Raw genomic sequence first — 18,640 nt, 5'->3', positions numbered from 1 at the left:
AATGGACACACACTAGGCCCCGACGAACTGTAAGCTTTATCTTTAATGCAAGCGAAATCTCCCCGTAACGAGAACTAGATACAACCAAGATGGCGGACGAATGAAGACTGATCGCGCGGGCTTTTATACAACAATGAACGCCGCTGACCGACCGACTACAGCGGAGTGCCGCTGGACAACCAGCCTACTGGCGTGGCTTCTTTTTTCCTTCTTAAACAAATAAGCATGCAAACAAAGAGACACTAGGCGATAAGTCGGTATGAAATACACACACAGGTTATGTACGAGAAATGTACTGTATGAAGAGCAGTCTTAAAGTCTTGGACCAGATAAGAGGGAAAAAAAACTAAACAAATGCTGAGAGACAGCTAAATGTCTAGAATTGTCCGGCTACGGCTAAAGGATTAGGATCGACCGGGCTACTTCAACTCTACTACATAGTCCTGAAGACGTTGCGGGAGACGCCGTTGCCGAGTTGGACGTTTGTTCACTGCAGGGCTAACACTTGGAGAGGGGGCAGGTATAACCTCGACGTCATCGGGCGAACCGGGTCGGCTATCCTCACCGTATCTCGGGACATCTTCTGCCGGGACAAGAGCGGAAGGTGGGGACGATAACTCGATAGGGATCCTTGGGGCAGGCGGAGGTAACGGGGGGCTTTCTGGGGAAGGTTCCTCGTCGTTAGGAAGTCCTCGATCATCAATAGGAGGGCTCTGGTCGACACCGATGTCAAGGTCGCAGTCGCTGGACTCTTCTTCACTGGGGCGCCAGGGCGTGTATACTCGGATGGGAGCGACCTTATAGCACTCATTCTTCTTCACACGGTACGAAACGTTTCGTAGCTGTGAGCCAACAAACTTGCGAACATTGCACCACTCACCGTCCACTAAGACAACGAGGTATCGGTCACGACTTTGGGACTTATTACGATCACAGTAGAGGTAAACTAAGTCACCAACAGTTATTGAAGGAGAGCTGCGCAAGTCACTACGCGGGGCTTTCGACGTTTCACTGTGGGGATGGTTTACCAGTCTTTGTAGATGCTGCTCGCGTATTAGCGCCTGATCTGTTAGGGGAATCTGAGAGTTGGTAAACTGATCTCTCTGAGTCCACATTTCTCTAGAGGATAGGCCGTGGCAGCGGATTCTTGAGTTCAGGTGGGCAGTGGCTACGGACAGAGTCCTAGGAGAGACAGGGCCACCTTCCGGTTGCAACCGCTGGAGTTCGTGTTCCAACTCTTGGATTGCTTTTTCAGCGACAGGGTTCTTGTTCTGATTCTTCACGCGACTTATCTCAAGGCTAATCTTGTGTTGCAATAGGACTTGGTCATTCACGAGAGCTCTGAAGGCGGGCGCTGGATCACACCGAATGACAGCATTGGGCCCATCAAGGGGTCGCAGGCCGACGCATAATTGGATTAACCCATCGCGTAAGGTCCCATGCTTCTCGTATACCACGAGGAGGGTCGAAGTATAGGAGGTAACGCACTCTAGGAGCACCAAAATAAGTTGGCGAGACTGCTTCAGGATATCGGCTGCGAAGGAGACACCCACTGCTGCTGGAGGGTCAGAAGTTGACTGTTCTATAACAGCGTGGGGGACGTGGCGAAGTGCAGCGCAAGGATGACAACCAAGAGGAACGCGCTCTATGGCCTTGTCTAGGTCAAGGGCGTAAAAGTAGCGGCTGACAACTTTCTTAAGCTGGAGACAAGATGGATGAGACAACCTGAGGTGTAGGGCGGTTAGTAAACCATCTAAGACCTGTCTGGGCACTACGATACAAGCACGCGAAGGAGCCAAAGGCTCAGTCTTTTTCACGACTAAGAGGCCATCACTGGAGATAGAGGCGACAGACAAGTACCTTTTCACGTCCTTAATGTTAGTAAGCTTCTTGGAAGGACGAGTCCCTTGTATTAGGTGGGCATGCGTTCGACGTAAGTCCGCGCACTCAGATTGGATAGACAACCAAGTTTTTCGACTTGTGAAAGGGAGGTTCTTCTGACCAGATAGGACGTCCTGGGCAGATAGGTGTCGCACGACAGATTCCTCAGCTTGGGTGATGAATTTGCACACCTGACAAGAAGGATCAAAGCAGTCCGGTGCATTGCGGCTTGCAAAGTCAGAAGGTAGGATCGCAGCACCGGCAACATGCCTCACGTTGGCTTGGAAGCGGCTGACAGTTGACAAATAAGTCGACACTCGCGGGCTAGCAGAAAACTCTCCCCTGCACATTTTCTCGAAGGCCTGGACACAAGGCTTACTGTCGGTGAGCACGCAGGCCTTGTGTTTAGATTGTATTAAGTAGGGGCTAAAGTGTTTTGTTGCAACACCAATCGCAAGTGCTTCAACTTCGCACGGTAACCAGGAAATTGGTGACTACGCAACTCTGCACTAAAGAAACCAGCGAGGGCTAGCTTGTCACCCCGCGAGATGTAGAGAGTGGCGGCGATGCCGGGTCTCTTGACAGCGGCGTCGGTCACGATCCATAACTGGTCATCTGGCTTCGGGAGAGTAATTGTTTGGCTAGACGCCACGGCAGCTTGAGCAGACTTGAAGGCTTCAGTAAGATGTTCGGACCAGACAATGTCATCCTGGGACTGTTTCCCGGCTACAGCCTCGTCAAGGGGGGCCAATAGAACAGAACAATGTGGAACAACACGAGCAAGGACCTTGACCGCACCGATAAAGGACTCATGCCGCCAACTTTATTGGGAGGACTGTAGGAGGACAGTGTTGAGACGCGATGAGGGCTGGCGCGAAGAGTGCCTTGGGACCAAGTCCAACCTAAGATGGAAGTAGTTTTGGGGTTGATGATGGTCTTCGACGCCGAAAGGCGCAGGCTAGCTTTATGGAGAGCTTGGAGAACAGAAGACCAATTTCGGAGCAACTCGTCTGGGCTGTTGCCCCCACAATACAGATCATCTGCTATCTTAGCTACGATACCAGCCTGGAGGAGGTCACCCAAGACGCGACACATGAGCTCTTCAAGTGCGGTTTCCGAGCCAGGTATACCCATGGCCGACCGGGCATAGACGCGTACGCCCCGGAATGGGGTAGCGACTCCGCAGTACTTCATGGACTCATGGACGAGAGGGATCTGATAGAAGGCTCTGGTTAGGTCTGAGACGATGATGTGTCTCCACTGGGCTATGCAGCGTAGGGTAGAATCCACGTCCGGGAGCAGGGAAGGCTGGGGTTTGCTATAACGACCTACGTCTGCGAAGTCAGTGACGAGACGAAAGCCACCCGACGACAGGAACGACGGGTTAAGATACTCGACAGCAACATCAATGTCTTCGGGGCGACGGAACACGCCAAGATTTTCCAATTCATCGAACTTCTGCTGGAGCTCGACAAGTTTATCGCGACCGTAAGGGGGAGGCGACCTTTACGCTGAGGAGGCTCTACCGGGCCCATATTTACTTTTGCCTGAAGGGGACCAAAGGCGCCATTGTAGCCAGTAATTACTGGATCAAAGATGGAGTCGTACTGGACCAAAAGGTTACGGAACTTGGTTGTGATGTCTGGAGGGAGGAGGTTGTCGGGGTCTAATGCCACGCCCTGGGAGTACTTTGACTCTGAAACTGGGACTGAACACACCTTGTGGTACGGAAGGTTGTCAACTGGGCTGGAAGACTGATCTTGAGTAGACGGACAGAAGACAGGGTTGACCTGGCAAAAGTGTTCATTTCGTTTCAGGACATAAGGCCTATCTGAGAGGTTAGGAATACGCACTCTACCAGCGACGCTTGTGATGAGACAGGGAGGCGGCCACATGTCGACGACTTTGGCCGAACGGGCGTTAGTGGCGTCAAATCGAGGCTCTAGAGCGTACTCAGCATCAGGTAAGGAATCTTCCGGGAGAACTATTTCTATAAAGTCGCCAGGCCAGACAGTGGTAGAAGAAGAGGGTGCACGCAGCACTTGTGCACGGCGGACAGCATTGTGAGTCGGAGGATGGTTGACAGATCCGTAGGTGAAGATGGTACCATCCCCAAGGATGACCTGGCGTTTGGCAGGACGAATGGTTATGTCATTCGCTTCCATGAAGGGAGTACCAGCCAAGACATCAACGTCCAGATTCTCCACAACAAGACCTTCAAATTGAAACGAATGACTCCCACGGGTGAGGCTCAGGCGAGTTTCCCCCAGGACTTTCAAAGGAGAGGAACCATCCGCTTGGTGTGCTGACTGTGAACTGTGCCAAATCCCTGCACCGAGCCTCTGTACAGCGGAGAGCCTGATCATGTTACCTGTGGCGCCGCTGTCAATGATGACTCTAGCCTGATGATGGCCGAAAAACGTGTCAATGTACGGGGACTGACGTACGAGGACCCTCCTGGATGCATCAGACGTAAATGGATCACACTGCTCAACCAGATTCTGATGGCGCGGCGGGTCAACAGTACTTGACGAAAGGTCTAACTCAACGCTGTCGTCATCCAGAATTGAAACAATCTGACGAGCTTTCAGAAGGTACAAACGGTCCTGTTCAGGAAGGAACCCACATTCGCTTAAAAAGTGGCTGTGAGAGGCGCGGCCAGCTTGTTTACAGAGGGGGCATTCTTTCGCCTTTTGAGAGGAGCGTCCCGGGAACCTCGCAGACGACTTACTGTAGGTCGGTGTACCCCTCCGAAAAGAGGACTTCTGAGTGGCAAATGAGGCTCCTGTACGCATGACTTTTGTGTCTTCAGCAGAATGGATTTCATCAAGGAGTGAGTCCAGCGCCTGGGAGATCTCAGGCTTTAAGGACGCCAAAGTACGAGACCGAAGTTCAGTTCCATATCGTTGTTTAACAAGTTTAGGTAACGCAGGGTTAATCAATCTCAGCCACGTTAAAATAACAAAATTCTCTAACGTCGGTGACAATTCCTCTTCCTCCTCAAGAACAGAACCGTGGTGGAGCAGGGTGTGAGGTTTAATTAAACTGTCCTCCACAAAAGCCATAAGACGCTGGAAAAGATCTTCCGGGCGCTAATCGAGGTTCAAATGAATGTCATCCAGGTCTAAAAAGTGACCCCCAGTAGTCTGGAATCCGAAATGAAGTCTAATTGTCTGCCATATGTCCCCAATACAAGTAGAATTCTTGACAATCGTATTACGAGAGATAATTGGGCAATAATTTGCAATCTGGCCTAGCATGAGTTCGAGCATGTTTACCTTTTGGGTAGCAGTTCGCCTTCGAGCAGCTGGAACAGACTCCCCATCATCAGTGTAACCGCGTAACGGGCTCGCCCTAGTCTTTTTCAGCCACGACGACCCTTCGCCCAAAAATGGCGCGAAATTGGCGTCCAGAGACAAGGTGTAGAGAAGATTTTGTTTCCAACTCTCGAAGGAGGTTAAAGTTTCGTTCTTTGAGAGGCACCACTGCTTGGGGGCTCTGTTAGAAGACATCGCAGCTTACGGAACAAGATGATATCGACAGCCGACTCTTGGCTGCTCGGGGATCCCGACGAATCTGTCGATAAAGTGCGTTGGATCCGACGGGAACGTGACGATTCGAATCTTTATCGCTGCCACCACGCTAGTAGTCTAAATGGACACACACTAGGCCCCGACGAACTGTAAGCTTTATCTTTAATGCAAGCGAAATCTCCCCGTAACGAGAACTAGATACAACCAAGATGGCGGACGAATGAAGACTGATCGCGCGGGTTTTTATACAACAATGAACGCCGCTGACCGACCGACTACAGCGGAGTGCCGCTGGACAACCAGCCTACTGGCGCAAGTTCTTCATCACAGGGAGAGTGTCAGAAAAGAAAACGTTAAGACAGGAAAGCTTTTCACAAAGTTGATGTCCACCTTGACGAAGAAGAGTTGGATTATCGAAAACCTGAGAGTTGTGCCCGATTAAAACAGTATAAATATTATTATCGCCTTTCACACGCCTGACAGAAAATTTTCGAGTGACTTTCCAAGTGACACAGTTTCGACTGGTTGATTGTTTTTGAACAGGGTCCTGACGCCTCTGACTGTGCGGACACTTAAACCATTTACCCTTGTAGCATGAATATCTACATCCCTCAAAGGTAATATATAGTCGTTGAAACAGTGCAAACCTGATTGATCAACTGCTGAAAGCTGGCATATTTCTGCGGTTTTTCCAGACGTGTTTGTTTCAATATCGTAAATGACGAAATTGTAAACAGTGTTTCTGTCATAGGGAAATTTCTCCGCCACTGGCCTGATCGTTAATTCAGGAATGCATGTTTCAAAGTTTTTCAGCTCCTCACTTGAAATTTTCAACTTGGTGATGTCGAATTCTTGGATCAGTTTGGTAGAATTGTTTGGATCCAGGTTAAGTCCTATTCCACTTTGGTATGTGTTTCCTTCCTTAGCTTGTTTTTTACCATCAAGATTTAACTTCTGCTTATGTAGTTGAGCTCTTCGGCGTTTGAAATTAATGCTGTTTTTTCTTAGTTTGTCTTGGGTAGCCTTGTGATCCATCCTTTCAATGTAGCTGATACAGTGTATACCAGGTTCAATGTTGAGGCTCTCAAGTGTTTGGCTAATGTACTGATATCCAAGGTTTACTTGCGAGATGCCACAGGCCACTCGGAAGTCATTACTTTCACGTCCACCATAGTATCTGATTTTGGGATTTTTTGAGCCTATAACACTGTTTTTGTGCAAACCCTGCAGGATTTTGTTCTTGTAGTATAATCCATAACCTTCCCATAAGTTAAACCCATGACTGCAGCATGACCGGTTGAAGAGTTATGCCCCTTTCCCCGTTTTTGCCAACCCATGTCATATGAGTAGGGGATATTGATGCAGCCTTGGTCATCTGCTTTTACACCCTTTTTGATGGCAGCATTTCTTTCTTCTGACATTGCAGTTTTGCAACTTTTCTTTGTTACTTGCTCTACTGCATGCCCAATCTCATTTTCTCTACTCTTGAAAGTTACTGGATTCATAGAGGGAATATTTAACGTACACAGTAAATTATTTAGGTGGGTTTCACCGATTCCTGTATGTAGACACCCAAGAACAGCTCTTGAATTAACATCCTGATTGAGTGGACCTCTTTGACCGCTCCTGTGTTCATTGGAGGTCTTGACAACATTCTCTGTACCACACACTGCACAGGTAACTGAGAACACTGAGGCTAACCCACATTTTTTTTTCTGCTGTTATGTTCCACAATGACAAATTGGCTGAAAATAAAGTGAATATATTGATACTCAGGAAGATCTGATACTTTATTCTGGCAGTGTGTTTTCTCCTTTAATTTGGAATAAATGAGCACAAGTAAATTTTTGCAAAAACTAACAACATTTCAAAATGCAGTGAATGCAATTTGTGGTCTGTGGCAAATTTACAACTGCTTGTTTGTTCCAAATTTATCAAAAACATTTTTGTTGCTCGCAATAGACAAACAACTGTGTGACGCTTGTTATTGGGAACTTGCCCAAAAATTTAAGGACCAACCCGAGGCTTTTTATGGCTGATTGTATATGAGACGTTTTGTAATGTATTGAAGATATACATGTATAATCAACCTCATAATTCTTTTTTGGAAACCTGTTTATTTTATAGCCTTGAAGCTGTGTGTACTTGCCATAAAACTGAGAATTCATTTTGACTTTTCTTTAGTGTTGATTTTCTTTAGGCAGAAAAATGTTTCTTCTCACCTGCTTTACAGTGTTGACAACATTTCAATGAACTTCTCAAAACATCCAAGTCCATAATTCTACTTCCATGTGGAATGCAATTTTCCTTCTTTGTTTGTTTCTGATAAAAATTTAAAACTTATACATTTTAATGGTAATTATTAGGTTGTAACTGTAACTAAAAATGTTGGAATTTTAAAATGAAATGTCAGAATGTTCAGGTATAATTATGTTGACAATTTGCTATGAGCTACCTGTAGTATAATACAAAAGTTCAAATTGAGAACTATTTCAGAGCAAAGAAAGTCTTGATGAAGCACTTGTCTTAAAACTTTTAGGGAATTGCTTGGTGCCACGTATAGCGAAAACAAGATTCAAACCACACCTGACTTAAACGGGTTTCTCTTTTCTTCGGTGGGGACCAATCTTCGACCATTCTTTGAAACTCCAATTTCTTCTTTGCCCTCCACTCCTTTATCCCACGAGTCCTGTTGTCCGTGTTTCCACGTTGAGCGGGTTTCTTTCTTGAGAACCGACCCTTCTCGTCACGCAATGGTGGTTTTGTTTCCGGTGTCAGTTGCGCCTTTGCAGACTCTTCAGCTGTTTTCGGTGTTTCATCGCCCAGGGAACTCAAAGCGAAGCCTCCGACCATAAAAAGTACACCGTGACCACTCTGTGACTTCCTTCGCGTACGATCACGACCGTCTTCTCTCTCTGATGTCGGCGCGATGAGTGCTGCGAATTGGCTTCTCAGTTTAACCACGTCAGGCGAACACGAAATAAGTGTATTTTTAAACACATTTCTAGGCGTTTTTTGATGAACACTTGTTCTGGTCAAAAAGGATAGCGGTAAGTGGAACGCGACTCGCGATAAAAGTCTCGCCGCCATGTTTATTTTTGTTTTTTACTTTTCTTTTAAATACTCGCGCGCTCGCGCCATTCGCACCCATGCCTCGCGCGCCAAAAAAACTATATAGAGCCACCTTAAGCAAATCTATATTCGTGTCCACGTTCCATTCTACCGCATGGTGTCAGAAGTGGTGGCCTGAGAAGATACTGGATCCTCCAGGTGCAGCATTTCAAACATTTGAACATAAATTCATTCAAGCGCAAGTGTAGAGCACATCAATTACTTCGAGCATTCAAAAACAACATGGCCGATCGATTCAAACCACCAGCTATGGACTGGACCACTCCAGGAGACATTCACAAGCGTTTCAAACTCTTCCAACTGAAATGCGAACTTATCTTCGCGGGGCCGCTCGATAAAGTCGAAGAGGCGAGAAAGGTGAGACTGCTGCTTTTATGGATTGGCGACAAAGGCCTCGAAATCTACAACACGACCACATGGGCCAGCGAAGGCGACGACCTCAAGATCAGTCCAGTTATGGCGGCACTAGAGGCTTATACAAAGCCCCAAAGTAATGAAATCCTCGCTAGATACCAACTTCGATGCCTAAAGCAGGGAGATAGACCACTTGAGGAATTCGTAACCGAAGCGCGACTATTAATAGAAGATGGTGGATACGATCCCGCCGCTAAAGAAAATACCCTCAGAGATACGCTGGTATTTGGCGTGGCGTCCGATAAAGTACGCAAAGACGCGATAGCACTTGGTAACGGGCTAACCTTCAAGCAAGTCTACGACCTGGCGAAAGTCGAGTAAAGCACTAAAGCACAAATAAAGATAATTTCCAAAGGTGACGAGAAATCTGATCTTCACACAATTCAAAGAGAATCTGCATATTTGACTAAAAAACACCCACCGGGACAAAGCTTCACACACCAAACTTCCTACGGCGACCAAAACCAAAGAGATCATACCGGAAGAAAACCTCGCCGACTTCAATTCAAGTCGAAAGGCTGCTTCAGATGTGGAAACACCCATGATAAATCAGCGAATTGCCCCGCCAAGAATGCAAAATGCAAGCACTGTGGGAAGACTGACCATTACGCGAGAGTGTGCATGCAAAAACGCCTTCAAAAGGTTCACCAGATCGTGAGTAGCCCAGAGTACCAGGGCCAGGACATCCACCTAGAGGATGAGTACCCCTTTGAGGATGATTATGAGTACACTCTCGAAGAAGAATCCGAAGAAGAAACAAGCGACACAGAACCCATTACTGTATTTCTTGGAACTCTCACTTCAACAAAGCACCAGCAAACCCAAGAAATTTCACTAAACGCCCTCGACAGCCACCCAGACAAAATCTTTGCCAAGGTCAAGATTAATGAAGTCCATGACATGAGCCTGAAAGTAGATACGGGAGCGGACGCTTGCGTCATCACCTCCGCAGGCCTACAGGACTTCCCATTCCCGATTACTATCCTTCCATGCAGCAATGTCCTTAGAGGATATGGAGGCTCTGAAATAGAAAACCTTAGTGTTGCCACCTTAAAGGTCTCCTTTAAGGACAAGTCAGCCAATATCAAATTCAACATCGTGGAAGCCACAGGAAGCCCATCTATGCTGGGGTGCCGACAATGCCAGGATCTGGGAATAATATCAACAAATTTAGATGAAGTTAACACCATTCCCCCAACCAAGACAGAAGCTGAGGCACAACGTGGTCAGCTATCCAAGCCCACTGTTATGGAAGAATACCAAGATTGCTTCGACAAGCTAGGCTGTTTTCCGGGAGAGAAGTATCACATTCAGCTAATTGACCATCCCGTCCCAGTCATCCACCCGCCACGCACCGTTCCAGTACACATACTTCCCTTATACAAGGAGGAACTTGATAAAATGATCGCGGACGATGTCATCACAGCCGTGACCGAGCCAACCGACTGGGTAAACTCAATCGTACGTAGCATCAGAGAAACTCCTGAAGGCAAAAAGAAGATCAGGCTCTGCCTTGATCCTAAGGACCTCAACAAGAGCATACGTCGAGAGCACTATTACACCTGTACCATCGATGAGCTCCTACCGCAGCTGCATGGGAAGAAATTCTTCTCTGTTGTTGACACTAAGAAAGGTTATTGGCACGTAGCCTTGGACCACGAGTCAAGCCTGCTGTGCACCTTTAATACTCCCTTCGGACGGTACCGTTTTAAGCGATTACCCTTCGGGGTCAAACTCTCCAAAGACATCTTTCAACGCAAACTCGATGAGGTTTACAGGGGCATCCCCAATGTAATGGGGATTGCTGATGACATCGTGGTATGCGGCTCAACCCAATCAGAGCACGACCAAGCCTTCTGTGAAATGCTCTAGGCCACTCGCAAGCACAATGTCAGCCTAAACTCCGAAAAGCTGCAGTTCAAGCAGGCACAAGTCGACTTCTACGGGAACGTTCTGACAGAGAATGGAATCCAACCAGCGAAGGAGAAACTTGAAGCAATTCACAACATGAAGAGCCCATCAAACATGGGGGAGCTTCAGACTATCCTGGGCATGGTAACTTACCTGAACCGCTTCTCGACAAAGCTAGCGGACCTAACATCGCCAATAAGAGAGCTAACCAAGAAGAACGTCCATTTTAGCTGGGAGCCCCACCACCAGCAGGCACTCGATAGGATTAAGCAAGAACTCTGCACGTCCAAACTCATTTCCTATTACGACCCAGATCCGAGTACACCCACGATCCTTCAGTGTGACGCAAGCAAAACAGGCATTGGGGCCTGGCTAAGACAGTCAGACTCTCAAGGAAATGAACACATTGTCGCCATGGCGTCCCGGTCACTCACCGACGCAGAGTCCAGATATTCTAATATTGAGCGCGAGTGTCTGGCAGTCACATATGGCCTGGAGAAGTTCGAGTACTACCTGCTCGGTCGAAACGTGACAGTTGAAACCGATCACTCCCCCTTTGAACAAATTTTCAAGAAAAACATCAATGAGGCTCCAGGCCGGCTGCAGAGGCTACTTCTTAGATGCCTGCGATTTGATATCAATGTCCAGTACAAGCCGGGAAGATCCATCCCAGTTGCCGACGCCCTGTCACGAGTGTGTCACACGAGAGTAACACATGGCACTGAGACTACGACTAAGGACACCGCATCACAGCGTAACATCCACTTCATATCCACTCCCATTGACCTAACAGCAGTAAAGTCCTCTACAGTACAAGATCCTACCATGAATCTACTGAAGAATACCATTTACAATGGCTGGCCTCCCTACAGAAAACAATGCCCGCAAGAACTATGGGAGTTTTGGAACTTCCGATGCGACCTCACTTTAGAGGACGATCTAGTACTAAAAGGTAGCAGGATTGTCGTACCAGCCTCCATGAGAAACCAAGCTCTCCAAGCGATCCACCTGGGACATCGAGGAGAGAACAAATGCATCCTCCGAGCTAGAGAATCAGTGTTCTGGCCCGGTATCTCCGCTGACATCAGGCAGATGGTAAAGGACTGCGACCTGTGTAACAAACACAAGCCAGCTCAGCCCAGACTACCCATTTTGCAGCCAGACTTCCAACCCGACCATGGGAGAAGCTCGGCACGGACATCTTTGAATTTAACAAGGAGAAGTACCTTATGGTCGTCGATTACTACTCAAGATTCCCTGTGACAAGACTCCTCAACGACATTACCAGCCACACCGTGTGCAACCACTTCACAAGCATCCTTGCAGAATATGGCCTACCAGCCACTATCATTGCCATCTCAGTTCATCAGCGAAAGATTCAAAACCAAATGCGAACAAAGTGGCATCACACTACACTGTAGTTCCCCATACCACCACCAAGCCAACAGCCTGGCAGAGAGGGCAATTGGAACCTGCAAGTCACTGTTAAGAAAAGCACTAGAGGAGAAGGAATGCCCTTACACAGCCTTATGAATGTATCGCACGACTCCCCTTAGTGACCAGATGCCATCACCCCACGAGTTGCTGTTTGGACGTAAACCCCAAACGACACTCCCAAGCAGCAGAAGCGCACTGAAGTCCAAACACCCGAATGATGACCTCCACCATGAAGCTAACCAGAAATGCCAAGAGAGGCAAGCAGTATTCTATGACAGCAAGGCTGGTAGCGACAAGAAGGCCCTTAACAACCGAGAGCCAGTGTTCGTCTGGAACACCTTGAAGAATACCTGGCAGCCAGGAACTGTGCTAAATAGCCCACAGCCAATGGAGCGCCCCCGAACCTACACAGTGGACATTCAAGGGAAGATCTACCAGAGAACAAGGGAGCACCTGAGACCAAGGAGCCGGAGTGAAATACGCCCCTCAGCTGGCAGTAACATTCCACCTATCGGTACAGTGACTCCAGTAGACGACTCCAGAGACGCACACATACCCAATGACAAGGCGACCAGACCACCTCCGTTGTCAGAAGCCAGTCCTCAAGACAGTACACCGACACCAGATCAGTCACTGTCTCTCCAACTACCGTGCAGCAAGAGGCAAATTGATCTCGAGCCAGCAGGTGCTGTTGTAACCAGTAAAGGAACCTGTTATCACCTAAAGAGCCAAGTTACAAGGACTGGACGCATCACCCGCGTCCCGACCAAGTTCAAAGATTAAATAGGGACAAACAAAAACTCTTTTATTGACATTGGGTTCCTATTTACACCCATGAAACTGTTCTTAGTTCCTGTTGTCGTTTGATAGACGTTTGATTAATTTGATTAGCATTTGATTATCATGTCCCCTTTTATCGATTTATCTGCATGTAACTAGGACCTCTTTTCAAAAAGAGGGGGATGTCACGGTATGTCCAGCGTGACACATCATATACGGGCATGCGCGTCCCATGCATCATGTAATCTCTTGTCGGGCCAAGCACATGGCGATTAAAATAAGACTTTAAGCAAATCTATATTCGTGTCCACGTTCCATTCTACCGCATCCCCACCCTTCATTGCACTTTCCCACTACCAGATCATTTTTCTAATGTAATTTTAACAGCCCTGTATCAACATAGTTTCAGTCAGTTAATGTCTCAAATAGTTCTGCTGGAGAAAACAGGTTTCCACACACCCCATTTGCTCTACTGGTTGTTGGATGTTGCTGAAAAAACTCTTCCACCTCTGTGTCATCATCAAACAAAACAGTTCCAAAGAGAGGATTTCCCACACTTCTGCCTGCTGACTTTTTTCGGCCAATAAACAAGGCATCCATGGATTCAAGAAGGGTACCCTGAGTCTGCAAAGGTGCATTAATTAACACAGAGTGATTAGGCAACTGAACAATCTCTTTCTAGGTAGACCTAGATTGTCTATACAACTAGCTAGGGAAGTCTCCAAACATGGCCCATAATGATATACTTCATGAGCATTCAGCAAAACAATTTCATACAGGTTAGGGATTCCAAGCTAACTAGAAGACCCAACAGTGAATTAAAGGTATAGTGTTCAAAGGTCATCAACATACAATCTCAGGCAATATCAGCCATTCCCATCTCCTTCTGTTTCAATCAAAGGATGTCAGATTGTCACTTAAGACGTTGAACACTGTACTTACAATATTGACCTCACCATTCTCCATACCTTGGGACATGCAGGACACACTATAGTTTCAACAGCATTACAAGCACTAACTGTGAACTTAAGAGTGGATAGTTTATGACAATTTAACCTGCAAAAAACAGCAACATTGTACTGTTCACTCAGCTCAACACTTAATACAAATAAATAGTAACTAGTACTACAAATATAGTTCAATAACAATTAAGGTGTAAGGAGACATAAAAAATAGAACAAACCTAAATTCTTCGAGACTGTCTATGACCACTGGATATAGCTTTCTTTGGTTCTAAAAACAAACCAGTTATAGGTACAATGTAAACAGACAGCCATCGCAATCCTTGGGAAAAAAAATTGTCTGAAAAGGCACACATGCATATCTAAAGTAAGGTACAAGCCACAACTTGTTGTTAGTATATCTTAAACCTAAATTTCATACCCACAGTGTTTTGAGGTAAGTACATTCCTAAGGTAAAAACTAATGGTGGGATATATCAAAATACAGGAGGGTTCCAAAAATATAACAGAAATACCTACAAATGATGTGGTATCATCATTATATGTACTGTGAGAAATAAGCAACGAGCACTGTTGTACTTCAAAAACAAGCAAGATTGTTTAAGGCACGAGTAGCCTACTTTGCTCTTAAAACATGAAAGCATAAAGAAATAGATGCAGAAAATAAAGAATAATATTACAAGAAAAAATATGAATCAAAGGTGGTCCTCACTGAAAAGACGATAACATCATCTGTCAGGATCTCAAGGGCAGCACAGAAGTCTTTAACAGCTACTTGACACTCAAGATTCAGGGTGTGTAGTAGCTTCATCAAATCTAGAGTGAATGCCAACTCAGGCTTTGTTGGTGTTGCACCCCAAAGATTGAAACGTAACAGCTGCAGAAAATCGGGTTCACAGTTACAAAACTGCACCTTCACTTTTGTTTGATAGCCTACATAAATATAAATATAGATAGATTACATAATTTATACATGTATACATATGAAGAACTGTCTACAGAAAATGTGCACCGTCAATGAATATATACACCAGCAAGGCATGTTCTTACAGAACAGAATCCTAAAATTAACAATATACCAACTCACTGTTTATTGCCTCTCCCACAAACAAGATTTACAACTACTATATCAATTTGCCTCTAGAAGAATCTTAACATTACTGTTCGCTCATTAGTACACACATCCTCATTTTCTCAAACTGCATGGGGCTGAAAGATTAAAATTAAATGTACTTATAAAGAAGCCTATATCAGGATCTTAACATTACTGTACGGCCTGTGGCAGACACATCCTTTTCTCTTTTTTTTTTTATAAATTGGGACTTAAAGATAAAAATTATATGTACTTATGAAGACTGATACGTAACATTAAATTGCTGTCTACATAAGATTAGACACTCCAAGGCACCATAGTAAGCTAGCTGACATATCTGACCTCGAGAGTCTACAACAGTTACTTCACGGAAAAGGACAGAGCTACCAGTAGTAGATGTACTAGAACAATGATGTCATTGGGAAAGACACTGTTGTCTGTTTGTCTTTCCCTCAACCATGTGTAATTAAATGAACTGCTTGAGGCATTAAATAGCTTGTTGATGTAGTAAATAACTTGCCTGCTCATTCCAGTGATTACAAAAGAGAAAAGGGTAACAGCGTAGAATGGTTGCATAATAACTCGTACTGATGAATAGGCCCTTCCCATCTGATGGTCACATGGCATAAAACCTAGTATGCTCCAGGGCAATAGAATATGAAAGCCACCAATTGAAAACAAAGGAACTTTGACCAGTAAAGCCTGACTGTTTTTGATTTGGATGTTCAAGTCAGCAGGTTCAGGGCAGGAAAAAAATTGGGGCTTGAAAATTTCAGTTTTCACTTAGCTTGCGCCCACTTAAATATTACTTGCCAACGTGGCGGCCAGTATGGCAATCGGAGGACAAATGTAAACAAAGTATGCTTGGATTCCTAACTAGACTCTAACTAATCCATGCTTTCAACTCAATGATGAACGTATCTTATAGTCTTAAGTTTTGAAATAGCTCCTGTCTGAAATTATCATTTATCAAGCTGAAATCTTCATTCAGACTCACAAGTCTACTGAGTTAAATTTCACTTGCCCACCATAACAATGTGTCGCTAGTGTGAACCATGCTGAGAGTTGGTGTGTAGCAGGGCTGTCATTACGTTTTGAGTCACCTGTAGCCTCATTTTCCACACTGGTAGCAAACTTGTCACTTTGTGGTTGAATTCTATCAACAACAGGCAATTTCACCCATAGCATCAAGGGAAAATCAAGCATACTCAGCCTTAACAGGTGTTATGGGTTATGCCCCTTAATGACAGCCCTCTGTAGGAAAGAAGGATTGCGAGGACTCCTGAATACAAGTCCAGAATGTTGTATCATTTTTAATTTTGATAAATTTTTCAACTCACTAAATTTTCAATGCAATCTTTTCAATGCAACAAAAAACTCAACCCACATATGGCACCTGAGGCTGGAATCAAACCCAGACCACATAACTTTTGGTGGCAAGTGAGCATTCTATTACACAATCTCTTTTGCCCATAATTTTTTATTAACATCAACAAGAAAACTCTCAGTTCTGCATACCAGTATTAAGCGAGCAGACATCATTCTGCACTTGACATGGGCCAATTAAATGTATAATAATATACATGAAAAAATTACTTGATTCTGATTGGCTGAGAGCAGTGCAGTTCAATTGTAACACCAGTGCAAAAAGTGTAACACCGGTGTAAAAAGTGTAACACCAGTGCAAATTACACATTGTAATTCTGAATTATGATTGGCTGAAAGACAATAGGAAATTTTCGAAGACAATGATGTTACGTAAAATGATGGCAAAAATTTTGTGCAGAAGACTTTGAAAAAGTTTTCCCGAATGAGAAAACATGGCTTCAAGAAAGGTCTTCCAGCAATTCCTCTTCTAAATTTTTTCATGTTTATATAATTAAGGTCCTTCCTCACATTTGCGTCGCCCATCCTTACTGCGCATAACTTATGGCATCATTAGCGTGCGCTCGTGCACACGCGTATTGAAAACATGACGGATTTGCCTTGATATTGAGCTCTGTCAGTTGAAAAATGGCTCTAGCTCACCAACGAGCACGGGCACCCCTATTTTTTTTCCAGTCATTGTAATCAACTAATCATAGGCTTTGCGTGAGAAAAGACTGATCTAATTTCTATTGCTGGAAATTGAATAAATAAGAAAAATAGCAGATACACCGTGGTCTTTTCTATTTTGCAGTCAGTAGCCACGTCAAGAAATTTGGTTCAAGTTTTTAATCAAGGATTTAGCTTTCCGTCTGGATCAAACTTAAAATGTTTATTTGTGTCCGACACAACATATTGACCGTAGTTTAATGCGTGTTGTTATGAGTCTGGGCTCACAAAGATTTTACAATTACTGGGAATGTGTTCTAATAATAAGCATTAAATAATGCCGAAATGAGGCATTTTCAATGCCTCACTGCTCCTTAATGAGCATGGGCACCCCCCTTTTTTATTTCAAAATTGAAGTTATCATATGACAAATATTCAGTGGACAAAGTTTGAACAAAAATCTATTGTCACTTTTATTTCAGAGGAATTACCTTAATAAGTAATCATACAGCTTTTCTCATTCAATTTGGAATTAATTTGCACTTGTGAGTTTTTCAAGAAGCTGAAATTGCACTCGCCGAAGCGGCTTGTGCAATTTCAGCTTTTTGAAAAACTCACTTGTGCAAATTAATTCCAGATTAAACTCGAAACCATATGACTACCTATACTAATGTAATGACTTCATTATATAGACACAAGTGCTTTATTGGAAAATTTTAAAATTTTCTTGTGTTCAAAACAATATTTTATGAACTACCAAAGGAAGTAAGAAAATATCATTCTATCCCCTCAAAAATGAAATTTGTGTTTAAAACAATATTTTACTCACTTGCTTTGCTCCTTCATACATATTAAATATCTATCTTACTTTTTACCTAGGGTTTGTAAAATTGATGGAATATATTCCTGGGTCTGGGAGGACCTAGTGGTGTTCAGGAGTTCAGTTGAACTCGCTAAATTAAAATAAAATGAGACATTATAGCATGCTGACTTGGCCTCAGAATGCCAGAAATCCCATTCCCAAGGACCTGAGTTCTAAACATTTTCCAGGGGAGGATGCCCACAAACCCTCCCCCCACCCCCTCCCCTTGCAGGGTACTGCATTCAGCAATCCATATCTCAAACCCCATTCTCTAAAATCCTGAGTCCACCCCAGTGGGTTTTGCTTTTTATCTAAAAGAGCTGAGAGGTTCACATAGAATTTGCCTCACATTTTTCTTATTGAGTGATTAATTGGTAACTGGAACTTTTATAAAACAATTCAGGGAGTAAACATACTTGTAATTTCTTTTAGAAAATAGTCCAAGAAAAATATGCGCACTGATTGGTTTAAAATTGTGTTTTCTATAACTTAATAGAAACACGAAGTAGCACAATCTGTTGATGAATGATGGCGCAAGAAAAAAGAATTTACATTTTGATGATCAAAGTAAACAGGTTGTTTTCTCTTTTTTTTGTTGCAG

The 18,640-nt window shown here is 44.6% G+C and overlaps 3 protein-coding genes and 1 pseudogene across 3 annotated transcripts; all 4 read right to left on the bottom strand.

Annotated features, from left to right (window-relative positions):
* Positions 1-25: 25 nt before the first annotated feature.
* Positions 26-5,464, bottom strand: LOC149110414 (uncharacterized; annotated as a pseudogene).
* A 418-nt stretch (positions 5,465-5,882) lies between these two features.
* Positions 5,883-6,449, bottom strand: LOC149110413 (uncharacterized). The gene has a single exon (XM_089292286.1). The coding sequence runs from the start codon at positions 6,447-6,449 to the stop codon at positions 5,883-5,885; it is 567 nt and encodes a 188-aa protein (XP_089148412.1).
* A 1,155-nt stretch (positions 6,450-7,604) lies between these two features.
* On the bottom strand, positions 7,605-8,678 carry LOC149110412 (uncharacterized). Its single transcript, XM_089292782.1, has 2 exons — positions 8,001-8,678; positions 7,605-7,736 (listed from the first exon to the last, which is right to left on the bottom strand). The coding sequence occupies exons 1-2, from the start codon at positions 8,502-8,504 to the stop codon at positions 7,611-7,613; spliced, it is 630 nt and encodes a 209-aa protein (XP_089148908.1). The 5' UTR covers positions 8,505-8,678; the 3' UTR covers positions 7,605-7,610.
* A 4,414-nt stretch (positions 8,679-13,092) lies between these two features.
* LOC110069641 (uncharacterized) lies at positions 13,093-16,073 on the bottom strand. The gene is made up of 5 exons (XM_089292777.1): positions 15,486-16,073; positions 14,763-14,983; positions 14,272-14,321; positions 14,057-14,144; positions 13,093-13,712 (listed from the first exon to the last, which is right to left on the bottom strand). The coding sequence occupies exons 2-5, from the start codon at positions 14,859-14,861 to the stop codon at positions 13,494-13,496; spliced, it is 456 nt and encodes a 151-aa protein (XP_089148903.1). The 5' UTR covers positions 14,862-14,983; positions 15,486-16,073; the 3' UTR covers positions 13,093-13,493.
* Positions 16,074-18,640: the final 2,567 nt, after the last annotated feature.

The sequence above is a fragment of the Orbicella faveolata genome, unplaced genomic scaffold (assembly GCF_042242905.1).
Source record: "Orbicella faveolata isolate gen_17 unplaced genomic scaffold, um_ofav_v1 contig_24, whole genome shotgun sequence".
In the NCBI taxonomy this organism is placed as follows: Eukaryota; Metazoa; Cnidaria; class Anthozoa; order Scleractinia; family Merulinidae; genus Orbicella; species Orbicella faveolata.
Note: the sequence above shows the minus strand (reverse complement) of the source record. Positions and strands in the feature narration are given on the sequence as shown.